Below are 18,696 nucleotides of genomic sequence, written 5' to 3'. Positions count from 1 at the left end.
GTTCTTAGCTTTAGTTGTGAGGATCAGATTTGATTGTTTAAATCTTCAAAAGTGGATTTGATGTGTCCGATATTCCTGTGATGTCCAGTTTTTATGTCCTTCAGCTAATTTTGCTTTGGAAAAGTATCATACAACCAGAGCACCGAGGTGGGTAGAGTTCACGGAAACGCTGGCACTTAATCAGCGAGCCCTGGATTGGAGCCCAGCTGCAGTCGTTCTGCAAAGCTGAAGTGTCCTTGAACAAGATGCTAGATGGCCTTATTAACTCCACATTTGTCGCTGGGCAGCCAGCAAAGAAGGGCAAGTGAAATAGAAATAATGTACCATAAATAAAACTTTAACAAAGCAGGACAATTTCTCAAATCCATCATCTTTCTGTCTTTGTAATTATATGAAAAGACCACAGAGTTTTCCAGGTGTGAATGAAGCTCCTTTTGTGATACTTTTGTCCTATAGTCAAACAGAAGAGGGACTTTTAGAAGATTATGGTGCAAAGTGCCAAAGTGTTCCTAATATAAGGTTATTTCAGTCATCAGATAGAAGTCTGTGAATGTTATATTATAGTATCCCCACTATTTGATCCATAAAGATATAAGCTTCAATAAATACTATTAATAACATTTTTCTGAAGATAAAATGATGTCTAGCTCCATACAAAATGTTGGAAATTTAAAGGAGCAGCCTGTAGGATTTAGTGGCATCTAGCAGTGAGGTTGCAGATTGTAATCCATCACTTTCACTCCTCTCTTTCAGACGTGTAGGAGAACCTAAAAGGCTTATTATAAAAATAATGAAAAAACAACTTTTCTTATTTTCAGGTGATTATACACCAACTAAAGCATGCTTATATGAATATTATATTAAAATTCTGCCAAGTCTGCTCTGTTAGATGCCACTAAATCATACAAACCGCACCTTTAAAATGGCATTGGATTAAAATAAGTCAGGATTTAGCACCTGAACAGCCACCGTTACAACTGTCATCCATCCTGGTTGAAAATATGAAAACAAAGCACTTTTCAAATTGAATCCCCCCCTTTCCCTTTTCTGAGCATTTCCTACCACAGCATTCAGAACAAAGCAGTAAAAAACAGTAAGTAGTAATTAATCAGACTAAGTGCTGTTTGGGTGGATCACTTGCATGCTGAATTTGTCAGGACTCAGAAAGTGACTTCGCCTGCATTCAATTATTTTATCATTCAGTATTTAGATCTTTTAAATAAGTAAAATACACAAATACAACAATGTAAAAAATATTACTCCATTATAAATTTAAGTCTCACATGAAAAATCCTACTTAAGTAAAAGTACTGCAGTATTATGAGTGATGTAGTATGCAGTATTACAGTAAAAGTACTGCAGTATTATGAGTGATGTAGTATGCAGTATTACAGTAAAAGTAGTGCAGTATTATGAGTGATGTAGTATGCAGTATTACAGTAAAAGTACTGCAGTATTATGAGTGATGTAGTTAAAAGTATTACGGTAAAAGTACTGCAGTATTATGAGTTATGTAGTATGCAGTATTACAGTAAAAGTACTGCAGTATTATGTAGATGTAGTATGCAGTATTACAGTAAAAGTACTGCAGTATTATGAGTGATGTAGTATGCAGTATTACAGTAAAAGTACTGCAGTATTATGAGTGATGTAGTATGCAGTATTACAGTAAAAGTAGTGGTTTGGTTCGTCTGACTGATATATTATTATAAATGACATCATTAGATTATTAATAGTGAAGCATCAGTGTTAGAGCAGCATGTTACTGTTGTAGCTGCTGGAGGTGGAGCTAGTTTACACTACTTTATATACAGTTAGCTAGTTTAGTCCAGTGGTTCCCAACCTAGGGGTGGGGCCCCTCCAAAGGGTCACAGGATAAATGAGAGGGATCATGTGATGATTAATGGGAGAGGAGAGAAAAAAATGTGGTTCAGTTTTTGCTCTTTTTTCTCTAATCTTTGAATTTCGCTGAAATATTGGATCATTTAAACTTTTATTGAAATGAAACCATGTGAGAAGTTTAGGGGGGGGGTCACTATTTGATGGAGCTGTTAACAACTCAGACATCTGAAAAGTGAGCCTGACTACACACTGCATTTTCTAAAGACGTCCAAACACCACTGGTTTCATTTTTAACAAAGTACTATACTTTAAAAGCCTGTTATATTATCTACTGTGTCAAATATTTATCTTAAAAGTAACTAAAGCTCAAATAAATGTAGTGGAGTAGAAAGTAAAAAGCAAGTACCTTTACATTTATACAGTACACAAGTAAGTATCCTAGGTTATGTTTCACCACTTGTGTTTTTTGCGTTGAAAGTCAAATTAAAACATCTTATAATCATCCGGCTTGACTTTTAATCGCCAGTAGCAGCTACTCCCCAAGTCGTTCGAAGCCGGTGTTGCAGTTTATCTGGGGGCCGTGTTAACTGGTGATTCTCTCCCTAAAAGCCTTTGATTTTTAGTTGAATCCTTTTTTTAAAATACACATACACCTGTTTCATATCTCATCATTTATTTAAAGTTAAATTGTGTTCAGACTCATTCACTTCTCGTAACGTAATTTCAGAGATTCACCGGATAACACGGTCACCAGATTAACCGTAACACCGGCAGAGAAATCACGAGCAGTCATGCCGAAGCTGAGTCGCTCTTATCAAGAAGTCACCGATAAATACCTCCAGCTAAAGCATTAAAACCTTCACTTGTTGCATTTTAAGTTGTTGGAAATTAGTCATTACTTATAACAACATTGAAGCTTATTGTTAAACTTGTGTCAAACACAGTGGCGCTTAAAGCCCAATACCGACTAGCTTAGCATCCACAGCGGGCTCCGAGCACAAAGAGGGTTAGATAAAAGATAAAAGGCAGCCGTCTGACCGGGAGACACACTTCACATTCAGCCACGTTATAAAGGAGACAACTTACCCACAAAAAGACAACAAACTAGTAAATTAATAGTCCATTTTATCGACGGGAAATCCATCTTCCTGGTTTGAGAAAAAGCAGAAAAACACAACAGGAAGTGTTGACATGGAAATCGTCCGGCTTTAACTGAGGACTTCCGCTCTTTGGTTCCGCTCCTCTGAAAATAAAGGGGACTTCCTCAAAATGGCAGCTCTGGATTTTGTTTTTTCTACATTAATTTTCTATCATTATTATACAGTTTATGTTTCTTGTGTAACATGTCTGTTTAATGTTATGGTTTCTATGCATTCATGCTTGTGAATGAATCATTTACAGTAAATAAATGAATACAAAACAAGAGATAAACTAATGTATCCTAACCAACACTTCCCTTCAATGTTTTCTATTCATTTTTATAAGCAGTTTTTAACAATTATGTGTGTAGTAGTGTTGTTTGTTTGCTTATTATATTCTTGTTTCTTATTCCTCAGGTCTCTTAAAAAAGACATTAATCTCAGTCGGACTTCCTGATTAAATTAAGATTTTATAATAAGGGATCCAGTTCACCACAGTGCTAACCAAGCAGTGAGTCAGCTCTGTAGTCATATCACATCCCTGATGACTCAGCTCAGTTGTTTGTTTGTTACTTTATCACACACAATAAAACCATATTCAAAGTATCATTGACCACAGAAAAAAAACACACATCCAACATATTTGTCATTAAACACTCATTTTTTATTTTATTTTTTCCCCCAGATACACAGAGCAGTACACAGCTGTTCATTTTGAATTATTCATTGCATACAAGTCAGAAAAAACAGTTGACAATAAAGTTTACAGCTCCAGTAAAGCCACAGCACAGAGATGATGATGCAGCAGCACTTACAAAGAAAAAAAGCTTTTTGCAAGACAGGTGATGCTCAGAGTTATAGATAGAGTCAAGAGGATTAAAAGGTTTAACATCATTGTGAGTAAACATATATATCTCTGCTTTCGTTTCCCTTGTTAATAACTGTACTATTTCTATAGAATAAGTGTGGATGTGTGTTTCGCAGAACCGGTTCTTCATGCATTCGTCTCGTCCTCTTCGCGTAACCTCTTAACGGAACTGAAGTGGACTCACACGCAGGCCGATCACGTCCTTACCGATCTCTGTCACCTGGGAAATGAGGTGAAATTAAAAAAGGATACATTTTACAAGGCAGAAGAGATAAATAACATGATCACCAACTAATTTTTATGATGAAAAACGAGAACATTTACAGATATTTAGCTGTTTATACGTCATCATACTTTAAATTTCAGATTATCTTGATATCTAATTATCTTTTCTTTGCTACTTTCCAACTCTGAAGTTCCCATCGGTTTAATTATTCATCAATTTCTTATAAAATCCACTCTATCATTTTAATTTAAAAGGAATTTTTCATTATAACTGGAGTTTTATGTTGCTGTCCAACCCTACCTGTGTGACCCTGCAGGTCTGGCCTTTGTAAGGGGGGCAGTAGCAGGCTCCAGACAGCGGGCACTTCTCAACGGGGCGTCCTCGGTACAGGGGGACAAAGGAAGCAGCGCACAGGTCAAATGGATTGTGGGGGTCGTAGTTCAACTGGTGGGCGTCTGTCAGGGTCTTCTCGCAAGCTGACAAAATCTTGCGGGTCTGAGAGGAAAAGGAGAGATTTAATATGATGGCATACTGTAGTGTACCTTTTAAATTTTTCTAATGTGAATGAAAATGAGGCTATAAACCGACCTGCTGTGCAACATCTGGCTTCGGCCCGAGCTCGAGGAGGCGACGTGCAAAGCCGGCGGCGGTCTTGAAGTTGCGCAGTTTGAAGAAGAGATTCAGCGCTGTACGCAACACCAGCACCATGTGGACTGGCTGGAGATTACAGTGAGTGAAATAAGCAGCCATCTGTAAGAAGAAAAAAAGACAACCATGAATTAGAAAACAGAGTTCAGGAATGAAACAGATGTAGAAATACTGATGAGTGTTTTAGAGGAAGAAAATAACATTACCTCACAAAGCCTCTTCTGCTGATCCAAAGTGTCTTTAGGCAGTTTCTTCCTCTCCGTCTCCATGGTCAGACCCACGATGTACTCTTTGCAAATTGTGATCAGCTGCTGAGCCTGAAACACACACACAGATCCCAACATTTAAAAACAGACATTTACCATATTTAACGGTATAGCTGCACAAATGTCCAATTAATTTTTTTCAAAATTAACTCAAACTATCAGCTTGAGCGACACACTGAAATCTTTTTGCTGCACTTGGAGATTAAACTGATTCAGATTTAAAGCATGCTGGGAGCTCACCTCTGCAATCTCCTGCTTGTTATCAACCACGAGCAGCGGCACAGACAGCAGGATGGCTCTGAAGCGCTCAACGGCTTCCTCAAAACGCCCGGAAGTTGTCAGCTGGTAGCACTGCTGCAGACGGGCGATGAGGTCGGACAGGCGCAGGCCCACAGCAGGGAGCCCCTGCTTTGCCCCACAGTCCTACAGAAAATAAAGATATGGACAACTTGTAAATTTGCATATGTGTGATTATAAACAGAAAAGCATGAACGGATGTAGTTAAAGTCAATTTTCATTATAAATACAACTTAAAAGGCAACACAAAAGGCTGACACTCTCAAAGAAACAAAAAACTAAAATCCACATCACTGACATCAATAAGAAAAGTGCTGTAATCATTAAGAGATGACAAGCAGCCGTACCTTCCAGTTCCTCTGGGGATTGCCACGCAGGCAGGGCAGTGAGGGCAGACCCAGGTAACAGGTGCGGCCTCTGGTCAGCGTCTGCATGAAAAGCGACTTGTAGGGGCCGAAGTTCACAACTCCTACCTGATCGTGGAGCAGCTGTGATAGAGAAGGACAGGCAGTAGAGTGTGTGTGAGTAAACAGCTGTATTATTAATATATGAAAATAGTTTATCATATGAAGTAATATCACATTGCGAACATACTCTCATGGCAGTCTCGAAGGAACCGGCCAGGATGTGGTCCACTGGCAGCTGGGAGTTGTTGCACCACGTCTGGGTAGGACTCATGCCCTTGGTGGGTGGGACGAAGAAGCCGTCTTCTGTTCCTCCACCTGAACCAGCCGGCAAGTCCTGATGGTCAGAAACAAGACAGAGATTTTGCAATAAGACACTGCGACACTCACCGTCATTGTTGCACAAAAATACTTTCTTTGTACATGTATAAAAGACAAGAACTTCATCATCACTTGGCTCTAGCCTGTTTTATTTGGTGGTTGGGGGATTTGTAAAGATGTAGCTCCACTCACCAGCTCTGGAGGAAGGTCCAGGTCTTCCTCGACCTCCCAGCCTCCTCCCTCCTCTTTTCCGAGTCCTCCCTCTTCACCTAATCCTTCCTGGGCATCCATGAAGCCATCTGAGAGGAGAAAGAGAGAAAGATGATGTTTGTGTGCTGTTCTGTACAGTCAATTTGAGAATGTGTAGTTTTTAATCCAGATTGCACTTTTTTTAAATCACAGTATTTATGAGATATATGATGTGTAGTTGGTACTGTGCAGCAGCATCATTGTGTTTCCAAGGTAAATTTCCCTCTGGGACAGTAAAGTCTTTTCTTATGCATTATAATGTTTTCAACAAAATTTTAAAGTATTGGAAACTGACATTAAATTAAGTTCTTCTGTGCATTATTTAGCCTAATTTTCTCACTTCAGGGTATAAAATATTCTTTAGTTAGACTGAATTTACCTTCATCCAGCTGAAGCTCAGCATCGTCTCCCCAGCCCTCACCTCCCGGAGCCTCCATGTCCAGGTCGGCAGCCATCTGACCAGCTTTCCCTACAACAGAAAAAAACAAAACATCAATCATCAAGTTTCCACAACATATACAAGTCATTTATTTTTATTATACCAACACCTATAAAGATGTAAACACAGCTCCTTGTTGCATATTAGGAGAAAAATTAACTGTCACAACTGATCAATTGTCTCTAATGAAAGGGACATGAATGTACCAGTGTTAGCAAGTAAATACAGAAAAAGAAAATCCCCCTTAACATTACATTTTGTTGAGATAAAATGGATTAGATCTTTCTATAACCAGCCATTTCTTTTGAGTGTGCAGGATTTTTCCTCCTTTGCTATATATGCATGTGCACATCTGTCATGTGATCAGGCTTATGACTCACCCTTCGCTGCAATGGCTCCCTCAAAGAAGCCCTTTGATACAGTGAGCAGAGGCCAGTTGGTGTCCAGAGGGTTGATGGGTGGAGGGGGCTGCAGCAGCTGAGCATTGGGATCAACCTCTGGCACCTAAAAGACACAAAATAAACATTTATATTACAGTGAGTTGTGTGTTTTTATCCACTTTATATCAGTGAATTTAAGGTCAGAGGCTGTGATACACCTGACAGTTTTCAGAGCTAATAGACAAACATATAGTACCAACTAGTAAGAATATAAATGTGAATGAAGCTTGCAAAAATGTTATAGTACACTAGAAACAAAAATGAAGGCACAGAAAGCTTTACAAACACACCGTTTCCTTTTCGGGGTCAAAGGTCTCCTTTAGGGACTCAGCCTCTTCATCCAGTCCATGTGTGGCTGCAGTCAGGAAAGCCAGAGACTCTGAGAGCAGAAACAAAGAGTTAAAACATGTTGGTTTCTTATTCCAGCAATAAAAATCAGCAGTACTGAGGAGGTATTTATTATTATTGCTTAATTTTTTATCAAAGTTATATGTTTTAACATTGGCACTAGCACTACAACCTGAGGATAACACTTAAACTCACTCTGTCCACAGTTCTTCAGGATGCGGACCCTCTCGCTGACGTCTCCCAGGTAGAGAGCCGCCTGGTAGTGACCGCTCATGTCCTTCCTGATCTCAGCTACAAATGACAAATACACAGATATTAGATAAGTTTCCTCACATACCAGAAACACAAATCACCACATCATTTGCGCATTAAAAAAACATCAAACTCCTTACCAATCTTCATCATCTTGCGCAGCTTGGCCAAGTTTCCGGTGATCAGGTAGAGGAAGGTAAGCTTGTCAAAGTTCTTGGTCCTCTGGTAGCACATTTCCACGACCTGGTGGTGACCCTGCAGCAGCGCGGCCTCACCCAGACGCTCCCAGCAACTGCGCTCATCCAGGGCCTTGGCTGCCTCCAGTGCCACCTGAAGTACAGAGAGAGAGATGTTTTTCATTATTTAGTGACAGCATCTTTTAGTGCAGACTCTGTTAAGAACATAAAGACTATTGTTTAACTGTTAATTAAGGGAAAATGTTCATATAACAGGAATGAAGTAATTTTGGATGATGATGTCCAGCCTACCTCAATGTTTCCGCACTCCAGAGCCAAGCTAAAGCGTGTCTTCTCATCTTTGACGAAGTGCAGCGCCACCTCAGGGTAGCCCTTCTTCTGCAGGTAAGCAATGATTGACTGGCCCACCAACTTGGCGTTACGCACCATGTGGAGCACCTGGGGCGGGACAAAGATAAAAGGAAGTCTGTCAAAACCAGCATTTGGGAAGTAAAAGCTCTAAAATGACAGTGAAATAGAATTTAGTCTAATATTGCAAAGACACAGGTAAAGTATACTGATCATTAAGCACACACCTCGTCATATTTACGGTTGACTAAGGCCAGTTTGAAGCGGTATTCTGTGGGGTCAATGGTGAGGACGCGTGGCCTGCACTCCCTGTCCAGACAGTAAACACTGTTGCCTCTCACACGGGTCACATAGATGGGCAGGTCCAAGGTCCTGATGATGCCATGATCACTACAAGGAAACAAAGTAAAAATTTAATGTCGGAAGGCTTTAAAAACACCTCGTCACCACTTGATGTGTATCAGATTGGATAAGCTTTCCTGCAAATATCTTACCGAGGTCTCAAATATTTAATTTGCTGATCAAAGTTTAACTTACAATCTTCCGCTGCTGCCTGTACACAGTGGAGCTACTTAACCTGCCCTGATAACAGACCTCTGTCAAATGTTTAATGTGAGCTTTTTCTCAGGATCACACATACCCAGAGGTGAGAGCGTATTTGATGTGGTTGGAGGTGGTGTAGATAAATACTCCGCTCTCGTCCCAGGCTCCGCTCTTCACTCTGATGTTCTCGTGGATGTTGCACAGACTCTCCAGCTTACGGTTGCAAATCATGATGGCTGAGGGACGAAAACAAACACAAGAGGTTCAGACTTTTTGTTGGTTTTGTTATAAGACTCACTGGAGGTTAGTGTTAGGTTTGAAGCTTTGTGGCATTAGCAGTCTTAAACTGCATTTTTTGAAGCTGTCCCAACAAATAACACCCTCATTTCCAAGTCAAATTGATTAACTGCTCACCAGTGCTTGTGCCAACATTCACAAATCACTGTTCTACAAACTAAACCTTTCAAATATGACATCCCTTTCTTTGCATTAGTCACCCTTTAGCAAAAATTGATGCAAAACATTTCGACATGCTGTGTTTCAGAGCCTCCGCCCTGGTCTTACAACAAGTTTAGAGGACATGAGATAAAGATGCTGTGGCTCTGTGATAAGCATCTTCGTCTGTGCCTACATAAACCGCTCTTATCTGCTCACCGTGTTTAGCCAGCAGAGCCACGTGGCTGGTGTCGGCGCTCCACACCACGTACTTGACCTTGGCGATCTTGACGGTGGCCAGCGAGCGTTTCTGCTGCACGTCGAATAGCGTGACACCGTCAGCGTCTCTCAGCAGCAGCGAGCCCGTGCCGGCGTAGAAGATTTCCTCGCAGCTCGGCACCTGAACCTTCTTCACAATTTCATTCTTCAGGTTCTTAATCAGCAGCTACGAAAGAGAGGAAGTGATATAATTAATGACCGTGGATCAAAATAGAGACATTACATATTTGACAGACATGCAGAATGTGCTGATATTAAGCCCGGAAGACGTTTTAAAATCAGAAGCTTAATTTGGAGGATATACAATATATAACTATTTTTAAATGATCTCTTTAAATAAAAATAATATGAAACTTTTATTGACTCTTCTTTAAAAGTTAGCTTGAAATTTAATAAATTAATAACTTTTCCTTCTCAAAATTACTGAAATTACTTTGCAAATTTAGATCCTTACTATTTGTAGCAGCCTGTATAAATCCAGTTTTCACTGTATCAAAATTTTGACTTCTTCATTTCATGATTAATGCTGCAATCTTCATTATCATCATTAATCATTATTAATGCTCTTCACTGATCAACTGCATAGATCACAACAACATTTTGTCAAACATCTCTATGCACATTTATGGAAAATATTGTTCTTTCTCAACAGATTTTGACACTTTCTAAACCTGCAAATGGACTTACAGAGTGCATACGGTCCAGGACAGCAAATCGGTTCCTGGCCACCCAGACTGCAGTAAGACCAGAGGACCTCTTCCCCTCCGGCGCTGAAAGAGGACAGAATCAGTGTTACTTTAGTTGCCTCATGCATTATATTCATAAGGATCTAACTTACTGGATTTCATAAATGTTACATAGTAACAGTTGCTGTTCATAATCACAGCAGAGAGAAACTAAATGAAATGGCAAGTAATTTAACAAAAAGTTAAGAAAAGAAGATGATGCAAAGTGTGGAAAACTAAGTGCTATCAGTGTGTTTCAGTACCATCAGGGTTCTGGGAGTCACTTTCTTTGGGAATAGAGTACAGATCGTAGGTGCTGTTCTCCAGGTTGGTCGCCCTCTGCAGGAGACAAAGAGTATTACACACAGAGAATTACATAAAATACAATAAACTCAGGTATCTGAACATACAGTAAGTGATTAGTGTGTGTGTGTGTGTGTGTGTGTGTGTGTGTGTGTGTGTGTGTGTGTGTGTGTGTGTGTGTGTGTGTGTGTGTGTATTTTGATAGAGACACTTACAGTGCAGAGCAGGACAGCGTTCTCAGCTGGGTTGTAGGACATGCTGAACACTGGAAACTTGGACCCACTAAAACAAAACAATATATTAAACACAACAGTTGGCTTCTTTCTCTTTCTTATTACATTTACTTGCATCCAAATATTTCAACTGGTAAGAATGAGGAGTGGGGTGGTTACACTGCATGCCGCAACCTACCTGCGTAGCTGCATGACAGCAGTGTCTTTGCTGCTGTTGAAGTCCAGCTGGCGGAGGAAACGGTCCTTGACGTAGTACAGCATGTTGCCGTGGACGGCGTACGCTGGACGCTCACGTTCCAGCTTGAAAACGATCATGCCGCTGTCATGACCTGAAAGACACACAGAGTTCATTTAGGGTGATAGTTTATCTGAATCACATGACGGGTGCCAGTTTTACTAGAAGAAGTCTAAGTTGTTCAAATCTTACACACAGAGGTTTTAAATGCAGCTGTTTTCACTGAAGTGGCAATAAAGTCATGAATGCCATGTTCTCTGGCATGGTAATGGTAATTAGATGGTTTCTTTACTGGTATTTTGAGACCGGATGATCTCAATCAATCACTCTTTATTTATATAGCACCAAATCACAACAAAAGTCATCTCAAGGCACTTTAGAGCAGATCTAGACCGTACCCTTTAATTTCATTTAAAGAGACCCAACATTCCCACATGAGGAAGCACTTGGCGACAGCGGCAAGGAAAAACTCCCTTTTAACAGGAAGAAACCTCAGGCAGAACCGGGCTGTAAACTTATATACTGTGGTAGTAAATTTGTCTGTTTGACTTTGTTAAACGTGACCAGATGCAGACCAGCGTCATCATCACCTACCAGCTGCAAACAGGTTGAGGTTTGGGTGAGCTCCCAGCACCCAGAAGCGATCGTGGTCCCGGCGGAAAGTCTGGACTCCGGTCCTCTTGGACATATCCCAAACCCGAATGCTCTTGTCCTCGGAGTTGGACAGGATGAGCTCCTGACGTGGGTGGAAGACGGCACAGGACACATTGTTGTAGTGACCGCGGCACGTATCCAGCTCCCATGCTTTGGATTCTGTAACGGAGGGGATGACAGAGAGACCATTGAGGAGACAATAAGGACGGAAAGACACGCAGAAGAAATGGGAACACTGGGTTTTCAGAGGAAATCTGAGTCAGCAGAAAGATAAACACACCAACAAAAATATGTGAAACAGTCCAACTTCTTCTAAATGCAGCGATCATTAAAATCATTAGATAGTCACAGGAGCACTGCAATACTGGACAATACTGGACAATGTGCAATATTGTTCCTCCTCTTAACTGTCTCACATCGTAATTTTCTTACATTTTTATTGAGTTTGAAGGTTGTTTTTTAATCTGCTCTTACCTTTTACTTTTTTTTTTAACTTTAAGGTCTTTGTATATATATTTATTTAGGTGTGTGTCTGTATGAGCTACTGGATACCTGAATTTCCCCAAGGGGATGAATAAAGTATCTATCTATGTAGGAAAACACAGCTGGAAACAATTACTGTATAAGTATTTGACTGTCAATAACTTTCAGTGCATGTAGAAGTTCATATGACACTTTAACATTCATGGATTGGCCTGAATCTTGAAAAAAAAATGTTTTAAGTAATAGTAAACTCAGCAATATTTATAATCAGCCAACAAACATCTAATAGATGTAAATAGTGTTTAAGCACTGTGTTATTGTATTATCCAGCAGTTATTATATTACAGATGCTATTAATCACCAAATGAAGCACTCAGTAACATGATAACTATTATAGTGCTGAGTGTCATTATTGATCCATGTCATCTGGTTGAAAAGCATCATTTTAATAATGACATTCTCTTTAATGATGGATCTTGCTTTTTGTTTTGTTTTTATATGAGTGAAAAACAATGATCAAAAACCCCAATGATTCGGAAAATGGCAGTAAACAGTTAATGGGATGTTAGCTGGTGGTCTTCTGAGTCACTCACCGTTCATTCTCCAGATCTTGACCTGCCTGTCGTCAGCTCCGGACACGATGAGAGGCATGCTGGGGTGGAAGGCTGCCCAGTTGACCCCTCGGTCGTGACCCTGGACACAGAAACATAAACCTTAAGTCACACCAGTACATACAGACATCCAGCATCTGTGGTACCATCTTCATTGTAACTATGACAGTAAACTATAATGTCCCTGTTAAAAGGAAATGTAGCCTAATTAATTTTCCTTTTGTACTAAAGAAACTAATTTTAATAGTATTAGTGTATCAAGGGGGATTTTTGATATCTTAAAGCAAGGACAGATTAAAGATTTTCTTCCTTTTCACCTATGAAAATGCTTCTGCATTTAAATGGCACCAAAATCTTCCATATAAAACCTGCCGCTCACCTCAAGCACGTGCTTAACGACGGCATCTGATGCACCGAACAAGTCAACACCAGAGATGCCGCGAACGTCCGTCTCCACAGCGCCGGGAGACAGATTCTTCTTCCTCAGACCTGGAACCAACATTCAGAGCACCGCGTGCAAAGATAGGGAGGGAGGGGGAGCCATATTGATGTTACACAGGGCACAACCACAGTACAAGGGGAGGGAGGAAGAAAAACATCGAAACAAGATACAAGTTAACAAAATAATCACATATGAGGAAATATCACTAAAGGAAGAGAAACTCCAGAGAGGGATTTTAAAAAAGGGGGGAACTGCTGGACTACTGAACACACACACAGGGTTGAAACAAGGGCCTGACCGATGCTGGATTTTTTGGAATATCGACACATACTGGCGGATAATACCTCCATTACATATCTTTGTCACAAGTGTTTTATAACCACATATGAGGGATCATGATGAAAAAATGTGAGTTAATGTATTTATTCTGTGTGAACATAAACTCACATTTTTTCCAACAATCCCTCAAATATGGTTATAAAACACTAGTGACAAAGATATGTAATGGAGGCCATGATACTTAACAGTTTAACAATATAAACTTTAAAAAAACAATCAGCACATATCATGTACAACATATTCACCGATACTGATATATCTGTCATCAGGTCAATATCGGCTGACCAATATATCGGTCGGGCTCTAGTTGAAACACACCAACACAACCTCTGCTCTCTCTCTCTCTCTCTTTCTCTCGTTCCATGCCAACTTGAGTCTGGAAACAATCATCACTGTAGCAGTGTTGTTGATTGGGTTAATGAATCACTGGCGTAGAGAAGAAAATGGCTAATGATTTGACTGGACAGCAGTGTAAGATTACTCGCAGACTCAAATGTGATCAGGAAAAAAGAAAGAAAGAAAGAAAAAAAAAAAAAAGGAAAAAGCTTGAGAAAACACAGATTGTAGTGGTGATTCCTGTTAAAACAATGTGGTGAACAGACAGCTCAGCAGCATAAAGAGATGACATGAGGGGAGGGAAGAAATAGCACTAGGAACCCATGTGCAGGTGTGGATGTTTCCAGGGAGAGAGCATGGGATAAGGAGACACAGGGTGTGTTTGGACTTGGACTTGGCTGATGGCTGGTGGGGGATGGGTGGTGGGTGGTTGGGTGGCTGGCGTTGTAAAGACGTGCTCTGATGGGGCGTTGGATGTCAGGAATATGAGTAAGAGCTGGAGGTTACGTTTCTGTCAGTATGTTTGAGTCACATGCAGAGTTAATAAGATTCTGACATGTAACAGTTACAGGTTAGCCAATGTGGGAACTTTTCACAATGAGAAATATAAAAACACTGTTGTATATTTCACTCTATATTTTGGGTAGTAGAGCCAGCCGTGCAAGTATCATGCCACAAGTACTTTAAAAACATCAGATCTAAAGAGGTTTAATTGTGTGAAAAGATGCTGTTTCACACCAGTTAGTAGTGTTGGTTTTTGTTTTTCTTGATGCTATTTAAACCAATGCAAAGAAGCAGTAAAATAACGCTATAGAAAGCAGATTTTGTTTTTTATAAAATGAGTGCAATGTAATTCTTCTAACATGGACAGTCGAGCTTGAAAATTGGACAGGCTGCGGTGATATCATGTGATCTGGGAGACTAGGAGTCAAGCCATCATGCTCAGTGCAAGAAAATGAATCCTAAGGACAGGAGGAAGGTCACATTTTAACATCTTTTGCATGTTCATGTGTACCAAAGTGACAGCAGTTGGAGCAGATTAATGGTTTTAGTTAGTGGAAAGACAAGAAAACAAGAAGCAAGAGAAACCATCAACAAAAATATTAAAAGAGCATGCAGAGGCACAGAAACACCTCCCTCGTTTTCTATCTGCTAAGCTTTTTATTAAAAATGCTTATTTACAGTGCAGTATTTCACTCAAAAATACTGAACCATAAATCATTGTTGTATCTATCTTTCCTGATGAGAGGTGTTTCTGCAAACAGCCCACAGAGATTTGTCCTCTACAAGTCGGAGAGGAAGAGGAGGATCCAGGACTTCAATATTATTCCTGTTCCTGCTTCTTCCTCGTCCTTTTTTTTTTTTTTTTTTAACCACTCTGCCCCCCTCCTCCACCCCCTCACCCCTCCCCTAACCCAGCCCAATCTCCTCTCCTCTGGTCCACTGTCCCCTGACCCTCACCGGAGATATCCCACACTCGCACGGTCTGATCCAGACTGGCGGACACCACCAGGTCCTCGGATGGGTGGAACTGGGCGCACATCACGTAGTGATTATGTCCAGTCAGCACGCTGTGGGTGAGAATCAGAGAAAGAAGAATATTGATGATTGATAATGATTAAAAAGTATTCCTCTGAAAGTTAAGCAGCAGCTGAGGTTTAGTGAGGAGTCTGAGCTTTGTACAAATTAAATATAATAACATAAAAACTAATAAAAGCAACATATTTAAACATTTTGAGTATAAAAGTAGAGAACAGAGACAGCGAAATGGAATCAAATCTCCTCCATACATGTGATATTATCTCACATGGACAAATTCAAGAACTTCTCAGACTTTTCTGGAAAAACTTTCATCTTAAACCTGCTGCTGTATCAACACAAATATCTATCAGTGTTATCTTCATCATGTGAATCGTTGCAATGACGAAACTGGACTTTGTATTATGGTGATATGACTGATATCATGATTAAATTCCTTTAAGGGCAATTTGCTTATTCACTCAACTTTAAAAGGTGTTTCCTTTTGTATTCCAGTAATTGTATATTTACATAAATTCCCAATGTGTAATTTTTCACTTTCATGTGTAATAAACAATTCCTATGATTGTGAGACATTTCACACTGTCTGATGAATACAAGTGAAACAGTTCAGTTCAGTTTCTCTCACCACACACAGGTCCTGGACTGCCAGTTCCAGATGCGAATGGTCTGATCATCGGAGGCACTCAGAATCCAGGGATACTCCTACAGAGAGAGAGAGTGACGATTTAAATCAGTGAATTTCAATCTTTTTTCACTTTGGATATTATAATCAGTCATGAGAACACAGGGAGCAGATTTAAATATGTTTGAAAGTGGCAGAAATACTCACATGGTGAAAGAAGGTGGTTCTGATGTAGTCAAGGTGTCCGAGCAGGGTGAAGAGGCAGCGTCTCAGCTTGTAGTTCCACACCTTGTCAAAACACAACCGGAATAAAATTTATTGGCAAAGTATGTTGGCACAAACAAGAGGTTTGACTTTTGTTATCAAAAGCTCTCAATAGCATAAGCAAGAGCGAGACAACGAACTATCCACATACACGTTAGACTGTTACTACAGCACTGGTAAAAAGTTTGGGCACACCTTCCCATTGAATCAAATGAGAAAGTGTGTCCAAACTTTTGACTGGTACTGCACGAACTCTGCATACAGGAATATGGTACAGATAATGTGAGAGTGCATGGCAATGTAAAGACTGTGGGGAATGTTTCTCTGAATATAAAGAGGTTGTTTTACATCTATATGTTAAGCGTTGTACATGTACAGTATATAAAGTCAACCGAAATACTTTTGAAGTTTTTTCTCTAATTATCTGGAATATTCATTTGATAGATGCTTTCATTCTTGGCCTTAATAGGGCCATACAACAAGCACTTTAACACAACTATCTCAGACAGATATTGTTCATCTAAATACTTGTATTCATAATATTCAAACAGATCAATTGCTGAGATGAAGGCATTAACAAAAAGCACAAAATGCAATTTTTGGTACAGCACTGCATTACATAAATGGATGTTATTTGTTCAAACATGTCAGCTTCATAATGTCAGAGACAAGATAAAAAATGAGGCCAAACTTTATCACTTTATTCCTGACAAAATGTGTAAAATAGTTAAATAGATAGATCTTTATTTGTCATTGTACACAAATACAATGAAAATCTGTTAAGCTGCTCTTCAGTAAAAAAGAAAGTGCAATCAATAAATAGACAAGATAAAGACACAATAAAAATGATATAACATTTATAACATTTCCTGCTCGTGAAATGTCAACACCACAGCAATCTCACCTTGATTTTGTAGTCATCTCCTCCAGACACAAACAGGGGCTGCTGTTTGTGGAAATCAATTCCTCTGACGGGACCTGTGAGAGGAGTAACATTAAAAACTGTATCCACTGAGAATAAGTGTAGGAAAATGAAATATCTGCCACATCTGTTTTACCATCATGCTCGTCAAACTTGTCGATGAGTGTGCACATCCGATAGTCCCACAGCTGGATGACACCGTTGTGCAAACTTGCAAGAACCCATGGTCTCTTAGGATGGAAGCTCAGGCCTGAAATGCAAAACATTTTATGTGTTTTTTAAAAAGGGACTAAAAAAACAAACATATTGACCTGCAGCCAATGAGAGGTGTATGACAGCAAAGGAGCCATATGTGGACACCTAGCTTTCATTCATTAACACCAGTGATGAAGTATTCAAATCCTTTACTTGAGTAAAAGCAGAAATACTGTCATCTTAAAAATACCCCATTGAAAGTAAAGTCCTGAATTCAAAAGTATTATCAGCAAAATGTATTTAAAGATTCAAAAGTATAAAAGTAATTTGCATAAAAACAGGCCTCTTTATACGTGTTATAGTATATTATGATGTTAATTTATGTAATCACTAATACATATATGTTAAAGAAGTCTGAAATGAAGTGGAGTGGAAGCATAAAGTAGAAGTACTTTGCATAAAAACAGGCCTCTTTAAGCTTGGTATGGTATATTATGATGTTCGTTATGGTAATCACTAATAAATACATGTAAGAAAAGTCTGAAATGAAGTGAAGTGAAAGTATAAAGTAGCATCAAATGGAAATATTAAATTAAATACCTCTAAATTGTGCTACAGTAATTGAATTAAATGTACTTGGTTACTCTCTACTCCCCTGCTAAAAGTATACAATCAAACACCACCCCTGACAGACATTATTAAGGTTAAAGTCTCTAATATAAAGCTTTAAAACACTGTATAGTAAGAAATAAAGTTAGTAACAAACACAATATATTAGAGAAGAACAGATGAGCTAGCTAAAGTTAGCATCAAAGCTAGCTGCAGCTGACAAACTCACCTTTAACACGGGCCGACTTGGTCTCAAACTTGGTTAACATTATCACGGGGTAAGTGTACAGGTCGCTATTTCAATGCTGTAGTCGGATATGAGTCCACACAAAGCAGAGAAATATATATAATATCGTAATAAAGGTTTTTTTAGTCCGGCGGCTGCGGATAGCCGTGGCCCGTTTAGCTGAATCTCTGACACGTAGCTCGCTTCTTCTTCCGGCTCTAGTTGTCCTGTGCTTATCCTAGGATGGTGAAGTGATGACCCAGCCCCTGACTTCGCCATCCTAGGTAGAACGTACAGACGTGACAGTGATACGCTGACGCAGAAAGCTCCACGGCGGCGGCGCATAGAAATACAACACATAGATCTGAACTGCTATATTTATGTACAAACAGAACTGCTCTAAATAGCTTAGTT

At 39.6% G+C, this 18,696-nt stretch overlaps 2 protein-coding genes across 2 annotated transcripts in view; both read right to left on the bottom strand.

Moving 5' to 3' along the window:
* ncstn (nicastrin) overlaps window positions 1–3,028 on the bottom strand; it is a 34,963-nt gene extending 31,935 nt beyond the window's left edge. The window contains exon 1 of the mRNA XM_062428691.1: window positions 2,929–3,028. Within this exon, the coding sequence (XP_062284675.1) occupies window positions 2,929–2,986 (58 nt within the window). The 5' untranslated portion in view covers window positions 2,987–3,028. The remainder of the gene's footprint in view (window positions 1–2,928) is intronic.
* A 595-nt stretch (window positions 3,029–3,623) lies between these two features.
* On the bottom strand, window positions 3,624–18,482 carry copa (COPI coat complex subunit alpha). Its single transcript, XM_062428724.1, has 30 exons — window positions 18,286–18,482; window positions 17,389–17,502; window positions 17,235–17,308; window positions 16,274–16,354; window positions 16,070–16,146; window positions 15,364–15,473; window positions 13,165–13,274; window positions 12,768–12,867; window positions 11,632–11,850; window positions 10,981–11,131; window positions 10,785–10,851; window positions 10,530–10,605; window positions 10,229–10,311; window positions 9,482–9,707; window positions 8,925–9,063; window positions 8,512–8,674; window positions 8,228–8,374; window positions 7,880–8,069; window positions 7,683–7,778; window positions 7,430–7,518; window positions 7,080–7,203; window positions 6,640–6,729; window positions 6,204–6,310; window positions 5,881–6,027; window positions 5,634–5,774; window positions 5,230–5,412; window positions 4,930–5,040; window positions 4,664–4,825; window positions 4,376–4,570; window positions 3,624–4,069 (listed from the first exon to the last, which is right to left on the bottom strand). Exons 1-30 carry the CDS (start codon window positions 18,323–18,325, stop codon window positions 4,010–4,012), a joined length of 3,672 nt encoding a protein of 1,223 aa, XP_062284708.1. The 5' UTR covers window positions 18,326–18,482; the 3' UTR covers window positions 3,624–4,009.
* Between the last annotated feature and the right edge of the window lie 214 nt (window positions 18,483–18,696).

The sequence above is a fragment of the Scomber scombrus genome, chromosome 11, assembly GCF_963691925.1.
Source record: "Scomber scombrus chromosome 11, fScoSco1.1, whole genome shotgun sequence".
Classification (NCBI taxonomy): Eukaryota; Metazoa; Chordata; class Actinopteri; order Scombriformes; family Scombridae; genus Scomber; species Scomber scombrus.
This window is presented reverse-complemented; position numbering and strand designations above follow the sequence as displayed.

Bases quoted from the DNA above. Each gene is read 5' to 3' on its own strand.
- copa (XM_062428724.1), bottom strand. From the start codon at position 18,325: ATGTTAACCAAGTTTGAGACCAAGTCGGCCCGTGTTAAAG. The intron at 7,779-7,879 runs GTAAGGAGTTTG...TGTCATTTGTAG, and splicing joins GCGCAAGATGATGAAGATTG to CTGAGATCAGGAAGGACATG. The intron at 6,311-6,639 runs GTAAATTCAGTC...TTCTCCTCTCAG, and splicing joins TGAGCTTCAGCTGGATGAAG to ATGGCTTCATGGATGCCCAG.